This window comes from Pempheris klunzingeri, chromosome 3 (genome assembly GCF_042242105.1).
Source record: "Pempheris klunzingeri isolate RE-2024b chromosome 3, fPemKlu1.hap1, whole genome shotgun sequence".
In the NCBI taxonomy this organism is placed as follows: Eukaryota; Metazoa; Chordata; class Actinopteri; order Acropomatiformes; family Pempheridae; genus Pempheris; species Pempheris klunzingeri.
The window spans coordinates 13,078,806-13,092,861 of NC_092014.1; the positions used below are offsets into that span (position 1 = coordinate 13,078,806).

General features: G+C 37.8%; 1 protein-coding gene across 1 annotated transcript; it reads right to left on the reverse strand.

The window, feature by feature from the left end:
- Positions 1-6,964: 6,964 nt before the first annotated feature.
- On the reverse strand, positions 6,965-13,792 carry mettl14 (methyltransferase 14, N6-adenosine-methyltransferase non-catalytic subunit). Its single transcript, XM_070827887.1, has 11 exons — positions 13,579-13,792; positions 12,985-13,073; positions 12,653-12,740; positions 12,198-12,275; positions 11,009-11,096; positions 10,825-10,915; positions 9,816-9,957; positions 9,075-9,167; positions 7,968-8,084; positions 7,573-7,783; positions 6,965-7,416 (listed from the first exon to the last, which is right to left on the reverse strand). Exons 1-11 carry the CDS (start codon positions 13,642-13,644, stop codon positions 7,109-7,111), a joined length of 1,371 nt encoding a protein of 456 aa, XP_070683988.1. The 5' UTR covers positions 13,645-13,792; the 3' UTR covers positions 6,965-7,108.
- Positions 13,793-14,056: the final 264 nt, after the last annotated feature.

The following is a 14,056-nucleotide window of genomic DNA, read 5'->3' on the forward strand; positions in this document are numbered from 1 at the left end:
ATCCTGCTGGAAATAGCCAGTAGAGAATGGTTACATCGTGGTCATAAAGGGATGGACATGGTCAGAAACAATGCTCAGGTAGGCTGTAGCGTTTAATCTATTTGTACGAAGGGGTCAAAGTGTGCCAAGACTGTAACCACCACACCTTTACACTACCACTGGCCCAAACCACTGATACAAGACAGGATAGATGCGTGCTGTCATTTTCTTTACAGCAAATTCTGACGCTACCATCTAAATGTTGCAGCAGAAATCGAGACTCATTAGACCAGGCAACTTTTTTCCAATCTTTTATTGTCCAGTTGTGGTGAGCACATGCTAATTGTAGCCTCACTTTCTTGTTCTTAGCTGACAGGAGTAGCACCCGCTGTTGTCTACTGCTGCTGAAGCCCATCTGCTCTGTATCAAAGAGGCATTTTCACCCAGAGAGCTACCGTTCCCTGAATATTTTCTCTTTTTCAAACCGCTCTCTGTAAACCCCAGAGATGGTTGTGCATGAAAATCCCAGTAGATCACCACTTTCTGTAATATTCAAACCAGCCTGTCTGACACCAACAACCAAGCCACGTTCAAACTCACTTAAATCACCTTTCTTCCCCAATCGTATGCTTGATTTGAACTTCAGCAGATCGTACTGTACTGTTAAGAAAGTGGTTGTTGGGTATGGTTTTATCACACAGCCTCAAGCTTCTATAATTTGAAGGAGGAAGTTGGCAATATTTTTTCTGGAATATGTCACATTAGTATCATGGCTTCTAAGAAAATATCCAGCAGGGGTGTGGTGTTCCTGTGGTGATGGTGACAGTAAGCAGGTTCAACTACACTGTCAAACCTCTGATAGGCAGTGGAAAACAAATCTTCTTTTGAGAGCTTTTGCATAGGATGCACAGCTAAGGAAGGGAAAATGCAATAAATGACAGGCCATATGTTACTTTAGGTTTAATGAATATGAATAAAAACAAAACAAAGCGTAATATGATCAATGATATGATATGATGATCATTTATACCATTATGAATATTGTCACAATGGTATAAGTAAAACTGTGTGTAATAAGTGCCATCACTGCGCTGCTATTTGCTTTTTCTTCAATTATGAGTATCATTGGATTTTTCTCTCAAATAAAAATGTTAATGTTAATGTAAATTATTAATAGCATTAGTGATTTTAACCCTAACAAAATAAATACATGTAATGTAAAATTCTATTTTACTCACAATTAAGGAACTGGATTTTTACGTCTTTTGTTTTTTTACCTCCATATTTTACTGAAAAATAGATATGCCTTCTTATAAGTAATATTATACAAACTTGCCTTCCCTTTGACCTACAATATCACCTATCATACTAAGTAATTCAAAACAATTAACCTCCTATGCATTTTTTTCAGAAATAACATTTAACTATTCATGTACATAAGATGCTTTAATTTGCATTTTATAAAACTACTAAAATGTGGCATTGTGACCTTTGTCATCTTATAGCTTAAGAAGGGCAAACAGAGAATTGTATCAGGTTGTTCAATTTGAAACACTAAATTAACTAAAACTAAACTAATCAGTCATTATTGCCCCACTAAGCTCCATTTAATTTCATTTTCATGGAACAAAGTCACAGAGGACTGTACAAACTTGCACAACATGAAACACCTTCAAAGACAAAATGGAATGGGAAACAAAATTAACAGTTCTAGAAAGAGCATCATGGGATAAAACTCTCTTCCTCGATGAACAGACATGCGATAGGTGTTGTGTATACAGAGTTTACAGGAGTACCATAAGCAAAATCACAATAAGGAGAAGATGAAAGAAAATAATGAGTGAAAGAGTAGATTACACATAGCATTGTGTAAAGTGTTTTGGATGAAGACTTTAGATCATAGCACCTTTAAAAGAAATATAATAAGAGTAGGAGAATAAGAATGAAACTGAAGAGATTTTTTGCTCCTCTTCCACATCTGTGACATACCCCACAGTCTCATGATCATTGTTAAACAGCTTCAGAAAGCACAAGAAGACACTCAACCACTGGATCAGGTTTGCCGACATTCTGGTCACCAGAATACCTCTACAGCTTGAGGGGTTCTCAACATTCCAGTGTATATGATTCACCCACAACAATAGCCAAGAATTTGACTACTTTTTTCATCTGTAAGCTCAGCAACTGTGCACACACCGAAGTGCAGCTCATCTTTGAAATACTGAGGAAGTGATGTACATTAAATGAGCTATTCTGTGGTCAAGCCATTCCTAGAACAATCTAGACACATAACAAATGAACGTTTATAGGCTCATATCAAACCTAAGGCCAAAATCCTTTTCTGGTCCTGATCCTCCCAGACAACTGCAGGTCTTTTAAATCAAAACTGAAGACCTTTCTGTTTGCAACTGCCTTTCATTAAATAAGATACTTTATTCATTTCTTGCACTGCATCTTTTATTCTATCTATCTTTAGATCTGTCTGATTCTATTTTAACTTGTTTTTATGTTCTATTTTCTCTCATTTTTATTGTCTTTACATGTTCTGTGATACAGTGCTTTTGATGATTTATGTAAAACACTTAAATGTTTCCTTAATGTTGAAATGTGCTGTATGAATAAACTTTATAATAAACTCTTGCCTAATAAAGCAATATAAATCAAAGGTGAATCTAATTCATTACTAACAAACGTATGCCACTTTAAAGCAATATACTGGAGTATGTATTACTGGAGTATGTACTGTTCAGTTTTTTCATTTTAGATACAATAATAACAGTATGCACAGTATGCGAGGAAGGAAATGGTTGATAACATAACAGAGTACATGTCAGGTGTTGAAATTTCAGGCCTTCAAAACCGAACCCATGGTTGGTTTTCCACTGCTTTTTGATAAAAGGTGGTCTGAAACAAGGCCTTTCAAGTCACTTAAATAATGGATGCTAAAATATTGCATTGTTAAGCTAAAGAAAGTCAATGACAAAGCATCTTTAATAGTGGTGTAATAAAAACAACAATTATTTGTTGGTGTGGCTTTGAAAATGTGACTGTAAATCTACAATGGTTAGTGGAAATCAGAGCTTATGTAATAATAATATAATAAGAATATATAATTAAACTTTATTTATACAGTGCTTGTCAGTACAAAGTACTTGTACGTGGATGTCCCAGAAATTAGAGTCATGTTGGAAATAAAATGATGTACTAGCATTAATAAGAAGCTTTAAAAACCTTTAGTCTTAGGATCAGCCAAACGCGTCCTGTCTGAGGATCTGAGGCTGCGCTCTTGCTCATAAAGGACCAGAGATAAATGGATGAAAAAAATTAATTGCACTAAAGGTAATCAGTAAATTCTTAAAATCCTGTGTTAGACTTAGTTGTAACTAGTGTTGGGAGACTAAAACAGGGCTGATAAGTGTTTTAGTATTTGTTAAAAAGCTGAGCAGCTGCATTTTGTACAAGTTCAAGATGTGACATAGTTCTTTGGCTTCACCCTGAATACAGTGTGTCTCTTACAATGCAAAATGATTGAGTGGCAGTTCTAACCACAACTGCTTTACAAATGAATAAACACCCCAGGGAATGTAATATCAAGCCATGCTATAATTGTCAGTAAGTTGTTTGTGTTACACTATGTCTTAAGAGTGAACAGCAAATTATTTTTTTTTCACTAGGAATATTTATCAGAATAAACTCTATAACATTTCTAAACTATTTTAAGTTGAATGGAATTTACTGTTAAATAACATTGTAAGAAGATATTATCTAAAAAAGTTATCAAAACATTAAATGCGGACAATTAAAGGTGGAAGAAAGTTCTCTGAAAAATAAAAAATAAATAAATAAATAAAAACAATAATGTATCACGTGGCTGTACCTCAGAGCTTAGATGGGTATTTTAAGCCCTGGCATCGCACGTCAACTTTGTCACTTGGGAATGTTTGAGAGTCCAGAGTAAACACAGACATACTTAAAATTTCAAAATTATGTGTAAAAGAGAGCACATGTGACAAATCAAGGAAAAACCCAATACGAGTGAAGAAACATGTCACTGAATGGTTTGATGAGTATGAAAACTGTCATCGTCATCGCTATCGCCATTATCGTCATTCCTTAAATTCTATCTCTTATTCATTATCTAGTCCTTTCATAAATATCTTGACACTAGCACCAAACAATCTGGTCAATGCATACACACAAGTCGTGCAAGTTGTTGAGTTGCTTTGTATTTTCCTATTTCTCTGATCACTCAGTCTGTGGATCACTCTGTGGAATGAACAACTAACTGTGGCTCACTCACCATCCAAAAAAGTTTTACTGTTTGAAGTGATGCATGTTAATACTACCTGGGTTCGCCTGGTGAGCATCAACAAAAAACGACATTAAAGAACAATGTCAGTATGTACAGTATATTATAAATTACCTTACCCCAATGGGACCCACCTCCAGCAATCCTGAAACAATCACTCGAATTGTCTGTCAAAATGTGTTATTCAATAGATGGTACAGGCTGACAAAACCACAACTGCACTTGATCTACCAGTGAAAAGTTTATTTTGAGAGAAACTACCTCTGGATTTACTGGAGTGCTAACTGGCAGGACCTGCTCTGCCTCATAGCCATACAAAAAAGACGAAAAGATAAAAATGTCTAGATGCACGCTCTCAGTCCTTGAGGCAGACTGAATTATAAAGGTTGCTTAGACTTAGAGAGATGCTTAAAACACGATTGTGTATGATATGGAAATGTCCTTAGGCCCACTGTTTCAAATATTTGGGTTTTATGAAATAGAGCTAATCAGTTATTACTAGTCAGAGGTCATTGATATTGTTGTTTTGTCATTATGCAAGTACTAACAAGTGGGTAATTAGTTGGAACCACTTTTATTAAACAGAAATACTACAAGGTGTTACATATATTGTAACTGTGAAAATTGCTATTTTGACAGAATCAGATGTTACCAGCACAGTGTCACACAGCTGATGAGTCAGGCCTGGACGGCAAACTGATGCTGAAGAACTAGCTTGACAGGGCAATCCTATTTTCTTCACATGGAATCAGCGATTATATCTGAGATGAAATCAATACCTTTTGCTCTTTGAACTAACATTGCACTGCATTTGTAATTTTTTTTTCTTCAAGTTCATGTTTTCTACATGTTCAAAATATTCCTTCTTTGTTTATGAGGTGAATCATGTGACAACATGCCAGCAGAATAACGCCTATAAAATGAAAACAATGTGAAGATAAGCGCAAGGCTTTCACCTGGCAAGTCATTTGTAAGGGACTTACCCTGTATGGTTGATAAAGACGCAAAACGTTTGTGTGTGTGTATGAGTGTTGAATTACTGCTGAATTTATCTGTGTGAGATTGTCACAGTGAACTACTTTGATAAAAATGTCATAGCTACAAATGATAAATAAATGAGGAATAATAAAAGCCCATTTCAGAGACCCCAATCTAATAGCACAGTATCCTGTACAAAGAGTTACTGCAGATTTCATGCCATGGAAACAACTGTGTTTGAACCAATTATGGTTAACTGTATATAATACAAGACTGCAGATACTTTACTTTTTTAACCAATTACTATTTAAGAATAAAGCAAGGCAAGACTTAAGACTTCATTGATTTTTAAAGACAAATTTCTAACAACTAAGAGTTAAACATATCTTTACGTTAACTTTCATCTTAGCAGCGAGGGTTTACTGAATCTTAAAACACAATATTCCTCTAACACCAATTGTGTTAGAGGAATAACAAATGAACAAGTGGCACTTTGTGTAACACCAAAAATACATGTGCTCAGGTTGCCGGAGAAAGCAGTCAGCATACTACTGGTACCTACATACACAATAAGTAGGTTAAGGTATTCTGCCCTGATAGGCACAACAGGAAGTGACTGGAGATTAATCTAGCAAATGCCCCATCTACAGCAAAAAAAGACCTAAAATACAGCTGTGTGGGTTGCATCCTTTTATATCTCAAAGATCCAAGATATGAAAAACAAGATACTTCAGACAAAAACTGAAGCGGACAAAGAGTCTGGACCCACATGGGGCTCTCTGAGGCTATACTGTGGCACACAATGGTGCTTTGAGTTAAACACTAGCTACAGTATGCCAACATACACCTTTCACAAGGTGTTGAGTAGTTGTGTTTACCATGCTCGACATCTTATTTCAGTGCTAGAACAACATTGGCCGATACAGCTAAGGCTGGTGGGAATGGTTTCCATAAACCAATAAATTGCATTTCACCGGGTGATGTCACTGGGAGACGGTAGGGGTTTACCAAAGTTATTAAAATTCATCCTGGGGAGGGCTTCAATGTACCAAATTTCATATCAATTCATCCGACCGTTATTGTGACATTTGATTTCATTAAATAAAAAATAAAAGTCAACCTCACTGATGAAAAGCCTGGGGACATTTTAACATTTAAACTGGATTTAGGTAAGCACAGATCACTGATATGTAGTTCTCATGTTGTGTCAGGAGACCGCTCCCTAACTCTGCCTGGTCTGCATTCTCCGTACTTGCTCAACAGCATGCAAGGGGAGCATGAACAATAGAGGACAGTTCCTTGAGCTGATGCTCATGATGTGCAAATGTGAAATACTTTGGCAACAAAAACATTCAACAATCATTTATGAGAACCCTTGCAATCAGTGTTTACCTGGCAACAACCTGCCTCTGCACTTTATATTGGAAGCAATGAAAATCAACTATTATTTAAAATGACAATACAAACATGCATATTGTTTAAGTTAAAAGTGTAAAAGCACCCTGAAATTACATATTTTTGTCTGTCTGAAAATTACACCAAAATAATGATGACTTTCAACCTGCTCTCTAAGTATTAGAGAACTGTAATACTTTCATATACTCACTGGCATAACTACCATTACTGCATAGATAGACACATACTTTAAAAAAATCAATAACACAAACACAAAAAGTTAAAAGAACATTTATTCTGGTAATACCCATTCGATCCTAAGTATGTCCATGAAAAACATAAACAAACCAAAACAATTCAAAAAAGATTGATCACACTCACTAACGGCTGTCATACTAAACATACTTCGAGTCTGCAGATGGGAGTTCCTAGCATGAACTCCTTGCTCTATCGAGGTGGAAAGCCCCTATGTGGCCCTCCCCTGCCCCTGAACCCTCCCCTGTCTCCACGGAAATTTGGTCGGTTTCTTTCACGGCCCCTGTCTCCGCCCCTCCCTGCATTCGGCCCACCACGTCCGCCCCTGGGTGCCCCGCCGCCGCGTTCGGACTTCAGCTTAGCAGGGGGAGATTTGGGCCGCAGCCGCTCGATTTCCTCTGTGCAGCCAGACAGGTGGGAGTTAGGCAAGGAAAAGTGTGAGGCATACGTCTCTGGGTTGAAGTTACTATTTGTCAAAGTAGGACCCACTGTCAGCCAGCCTAGAGAGAAAACAAAAATGTAACAACACTGGTGTTGAGAAACGAGGAGAAGCACTGAGGAAGACAATACATTTAGAAATTAAGAGCACACAAGAAACATGCAGTTACATATCCAACATATCTACATTTTTCAAAGAAAGAGCAAGTCCATCTCACCTGGTCTGATGGTTGAATCTCGTCCAAACAGGTGTAACCTCCTGCGGCCCAAACAGAAATGCTCGATGATGTGGAAGATCTCCACAGGCTTCTCTACATTTCCCATCTCAGGCTCCTCAGTGATGATCAAGTCGATGTCCACATTGGCATGGATGAAGTCGCCATCAGTGCTCCTACGCACTGTTCCTTTGATCCCCATTAAACAGTGTTCCTGAAGTGTGTTGTATGCATGACAGTTTACGATTTCAACTGGCTTAACTTGTACATGTATCTGTAGATGAGTCTGGTAAACTTATCTACAGATTTTCTAGGCAAACAAATCTAAAAGAAATTATGTACTATTTGTATAAACATACATTTCACATTTCTGCTTAGCCCGTGTGTGAATGTTGTACCTTTGTCCTCTGGAATACAGCTTTTGGGTCCAGTGCCTTGGTCTTTCCTGGGTTATTCTTGTTGGTTTTGATCCAACAGATATCCTCACATCGCCTAAAGCCCCACTTCCTCAAACACTGAAATGGGTGTAACATGAGTAGGTAATTAGATAGACTAGACAATTAATTAAGGCAATTACATGATGTGTAAACAGCATGGCACAGCATGTAGTAAATCATAAATGATTTAAATTCAATCACATACTTCAATCACAATAATACCAGTGATCCTTTCAATTTTACTTACACTAAGTTTCTGAAGAATAAAATAGTTGAGGCCATTGTAGCTTTCCACGTACTCAGATCTTACAATGCACAAGATCAGTCTTTCCTTTCTCAAAATGTGTCCACTTTTTGGTGCTTCTGATAATGGCACTCATTTACAATATATCACAATTCCTTTGGTTTTTATTTTTTTCTTTAAAAAGTATAAAAGCTCAAATGTAAAAGTTGATATCAGTTTGTCAATATACATTTTTAGATTTAGTTTAATGCCCCTGGCCCTTGTGACCCAAAAGAATAGACAGACAATGGGGGGAAACCTTGTCCACAGCTTTAAAGTGACTCAAAAAGCATGCAGTATGAACATACCTGATCTGGTAATGGCTACAACAAAACCCATTTTCTAACACAGAGCAAGACTGTGACTCAGTGCTACTGAGAGGACTTGCGTCACACCGATGGTAGACAGCCATTTAACAAAGACATTTTTTTTGTTTGACAGCCTGCTTGACATGTCTCTGTAGAGAGCTTACATCTTGAATGGCCTGGTGTGAACAGACATACCTCAAAAAGGTATTCAAAGCTATTGTCCTGTTGCCTAACTCTCAGATGCTCACTGAAACTATCGGTTCCCGCGTTGTTGTCTAAAAGCTTCTTACAGTAGTAAAAATAACATGCATGCCATGTTGCACAACCTTATGACACCAGTAAAGAACACACACACACACAGAAATATATATGCAGTACATAAGCTTGATATTGTATATATGGATTTATAAATAATACAGAGTTAGAGTTGGCCTGTAATTGAATGTGTTTTTTTGACTCAATGAGGAATCATGTTACCATTCTGCCCAAGTCCAGGCCTTCACCAGAGCCACACCAGAGAAAGACAAAGGAACGTAGAGCTGATATCTCCTCAATTTCCAGTTTCATGATCTGCAACAGCGGAGAGCACACAGAGGAGGGAAAAATGAGTGAGTGAACAGGTCTTCCACATCCGCGTATTGCCGGGGTCACTCTGGATCTCAGTCATCCCCTGCTGGGAAATGGTCATCACACTTCTACTTGTTGGCACTCCCAAGCTCTTGATATTGTTTTGGATGTCAGGATGCAGTTTGTTTTGCAGTAATGGTCGCCGCCCTTTGTAAATTCTCCCTCTTATTACGCAGCTTTGTTCTAAAGAAATCAATAATGTTGACCTGAAATATCAATTTTAAAATTATTTTATTGATTTAAAAAATTATTTTCTTGCCCCGCTATCAGAACTGCGTCTATCTCAACAGTCTATCATACATAGCAATGGTCTGCTATACAGAAATAAGAGACTGTAAAATGCTGGGAGGGAATACGTGGCCAATGTTGATCTCTTCCCCACACAAAAAGCTTTGGTCATTTTGTGTTGTCCTTTTTTGATTTCCACACTGCATTACACAAATTATTATTCTTAGTTACTTAAATGGATGTCAATTTATGATTGTTAAGTTTGGTGTGTGCCTCCCTTCCTTGTTGTGGCCCCCAAGCAGGTCATAACAATAGTCTATAATTATTCACACACCAATCCATCGGCCAAACGTGCATACATACGTCATCCCAGGTCCAGAAACGTTCAGTGTGGCTGATGCCTGACTCTCTGTAGTATTCCTCCAAGGGAGGCTCAAGCAGAATTACATCGAACTTGCACTTCAAATCCTGCAGGTCAAAGTGCTCTGGGTCAGCCTGGAGGTACCTAAACACACACACACACACAAACCTTAAACAGTTGAAAGCCACTTTAAAATGCCCAGTTTCTGTTGAATTGAAGTTATTTTCTTTGGGTGTAATCACAGGGACTACATTTACATGCACATTAACTTTCCATTATTATTATTCGCAATATTCCAAATTTGATATAAATCATGTAAACAGCATATTCCATTTGATATTCTGATTAGGCCTTAATCCCAATTTAGCATTTTCCGATTAAGAGATGTAGAATATTCAAATATTATTTGGATTTCAGGAGAATTCTTTGGACATGTATGTTTCTCAATTGGAGTTTTTTTTGCAGTTTGCAACACAGTTAACTCTGTGTGTTGTACACATACCAACTAGCGAACAGTTTGCAAGGCAGGGATTGATACACACGCCCAAAAGAAAAACCCAAAGTTCTGAGTGGAAGGAGAAATGCAACTACAGTGTTTCTCCTACCATTATATTAGGGGGGCAGACAGACAGACAGACAGACAGACAGAGGTGAGCACACTTCCACCACCTGACAGAGAGTGCGCGTTAGAAAATATGTGACCCCCCCCAAGCTGTAAACACTGAACTACTTTTAAACCTCTGGAAGACGCAAACATGCACTGTGATTGCATGGTTGTCACCAGTCCTACTTTGATCAAAGAAGCAAAAAATGCACAAGGCTCCACCTCTTCCACTCTGCTCAATTCGGAGTATGCATGGATGCTTGTAATCGTGAATATTAGTAGAATTAACCATGTTAACAGCTTAGCAGGAATATTGTCTTTTGCAGAATGAGGGCAAAAAGCTGAATATTTTGTGCATGTAAATGTAGTCACTGATAATCAGGTAAATGTTTACTCATTTAACACACATGGGAGGGGTGTTGGTGGTGGAGATGAGTTCGTCCTTCAGCCTGATCAGCTCTCGAAGTTTAGGGTATTCTTCAAACCGGTCAGCCAAGCCTGAACCAGAGATGAAAACAAGGTCATAACCAAGCACAAATGTTCACATGGTCGTAAAAACAAACAAACAAACACACACACACACACACTCACCAACATCTCTTATGAAGTTTTGTGGCCTGTGCCCTGTGTCGACAAAGTGCTGACAGTAGTCATTGTGAGGATTCAAACTCTGGGTACCCTTAAAAAAATGAATGGAAAAATACAAATAAGATAAATACAATGAACAGGAGAAAGGCTAATTAGAAGAATATACCTGCATATACATCCTGAGATCAAACTTTCTGGCTTCTGTCAATCACTGAACACGTTCTAACCGGCAATTATTGCCAGAAATGGCATGTTGACACACCAGGTGAGTCATGGTTAGATAAAAGATACAGATGTGCCAACCTGCCATATAAAACTTGAACTTCCTGCTTTGGATCAAGAGCTTAACAAACATGGCTAGATAAATGAAAGCCTGATGATCACCTGCTTCATACCTGTTAATAGACAGATACTTTAATCCGACTGATTAGTCAATTCATTTAGTTTCATTTTTCATTTTGTAAATGTGGGCTACTCAAGAGGGCAACCTACTTTTAACAGACTAATTACTTTGAAATTCAGTGAGCTGAAATTAAAAAGGAGCCCTGTTTCACTAAAATTGACAGTGATGATCATATTATGATTACGATCAAAGTAAGACTTACATAAACACATTTTAAAAAGTTGTACAAAAACAGTGTTATTGCACCTGAAACTGATAAAAGAACAAAAAACAAACAAACAAAAAAAACTACCTTCACTTTAATGGCACAGTAGTAGACCTACAAACTAAACCATCTTCAAATATAGAAATCTTTGAATATAATCAATCTTCAGATGTAATCAGACAGGCATATCTGCACAAACACATTCTCAGATAATTATTCACTAAATCAGTATATGCAGGTGAATACATAACAGCAGTTAATTCCAGTCAGTTCTCACGTCAGAAATGCTTTGAATGTACTGAGTTGTCAGTCACTGAAACTCAATCTGAATACCTGTGAGATTGATCTTTCGGGCTTCCTGCTTCCTGCTACCCTCCCACAAATGTTACCAATATTACCACTGTCACTTTAGATTGCTTATGAGACTATGTTTCACAACTGGTGACAACAATAGCATCTTATCCAATACTAAACACATTAGATTTATGATTATTTTCTACATTCAGGTAAACATAATCAGTGAGCCGACAAGATATCAAAGAAACATTATGTGTGCAAAAGAGAGAGACAGCAAGATTTCCAACCTTTAGGAAAGTACTTGAGTCCTTGTACACCTCCTCATAAGGGTTGCTTTCATCCGGCTGCTGCACCTCCACCTCATCCTAACATGTGTCCCCACACACAGAAACACGTTGAGTTCATATTTTTGTCAGTGAACCAAAAATGCGAGGAATGTGTGGTTAGTAGATGAATACAACTCAAAAGAATCTGATCAGAAAGCAATTTCTAGAATATGAGTGAAACACACACTCATAAGTTCCAACCCATAGTATAATGCACCCTTCTTATGATTCATTATGTATTTTGTATATTTATTGTCATTTTAGTATTGTTTTTAATGTTATAATCAATCAATATAATGCAACAATAGTTACAATACAAAAGTGCTATCATTGGTATCATAACATAGAATAGAGTGGTGACTTTCATCTCCTATCCCGCGTAGATTCATAGTGCTCACTAACGTCATCACACTCACCTTTTGTTCTTCCACATCTTCCTCTGCGTCCTCTCCTTCCGTTTGTGACTTCCTTTTGGCAGGTGCGGCTAAGCTATCAAATGAAGCCCTGCAAAACACAAGCATCTGAAATACATTCCCGGACTTCTTGTCTCTCACCAAAGCACAAAACTAACATTTAGGCACAGATGGTAATGAGATAAAACTGGCAAGCAAGATGGAGAAATGTGTACAAATGAATTTTTAAAAAAAAGGAGAAAGGAGTGGAGCTGTTGAATGCAGAAAACTGGGAGAAGTTAGTATGCTGAATGTGTGTTTTCCCATTGCTTTTTGGGGATTAAATTACATCTTACCTGCATATTTCTCTTGTCTCCTCTATCTCTTTTAATTCATCTTTACTGTTTAGGACAGCTCCGATACTGTCTGCGCTTTCAGCTCCCAACTGTGGTTAGACAAAAATGAATGAGTAAAGAAAAGTCCCATAATTTGAAATTCTGGTTCTTGTCTCCTTTACTATATAACACATACCCTGCTTATGCATTTACTTTGTATTCACTGTAATACCATGCAGTGTGTATACACTGTATTAACCTCGGTTATATTATACTATGTAACATTAAACTTGTTTGTGCTGCCAGCAACAAGCTTCAGTAATTTCCCTCGGGATAAATAAAGTTATATCTTGTATATATGTGTGTTAGTCGACGTTATGTTGGCTCAAAAGGCTTCAATAAGTTGATGCCAGTCATTTGCACGGACTGTGAAGTTATTTGCAGCTCGAGTCCACAGACATGAGCAGACATGAGCTTTCACCCATGACTGTATTAAACTCTGTCCTTGTTCAGTCGACAACACAGCATTTACATTTTGCTACAGACATCGTTGGGTGACAAATTGCTAGATTAGCTACTTGCTAATAACAACATGGGGGCTCGTTGTCCACTTGCCTGTTGAGCTAAAAGCTGCCGCCTAAGTTTTTGTCGCTCGCGGATTTCTTGCAGTCGACTGTTCATTTCTTTCCTTTTGGTGTCCTCTTACTGACTACTAAATATCACTGGTTGTTGTTTCATCAAAACATTTCATATAAATGTGATTAGCTTGCTAGAACGGAAGTCAACAATCGGCTAATGTGTAGTAGCCGCTAAAAATCACAATGGGTGCACTCGTTATAAACACCGGAGCGCTCGGGCTTGACTTCACGTAGGTGGAATTAGCCACTAAAATTACGTGTTCAAAACACCAGCATGAGACTGCTTCGAGGCTGTTTTATCATAGCAAGCTGAGCCGTTTTCTGCATCTACAATGCTGTTGGAAACCCGGCTGGTGTAGGTGAACCAGCCTAAGGAGCGCCTTATCGAGTGCTGACTCCGCCCACCTAAAGAGTTTCGGCGTACGCCGGTTCAAAGTTTTGAGTCTACTCTTTTG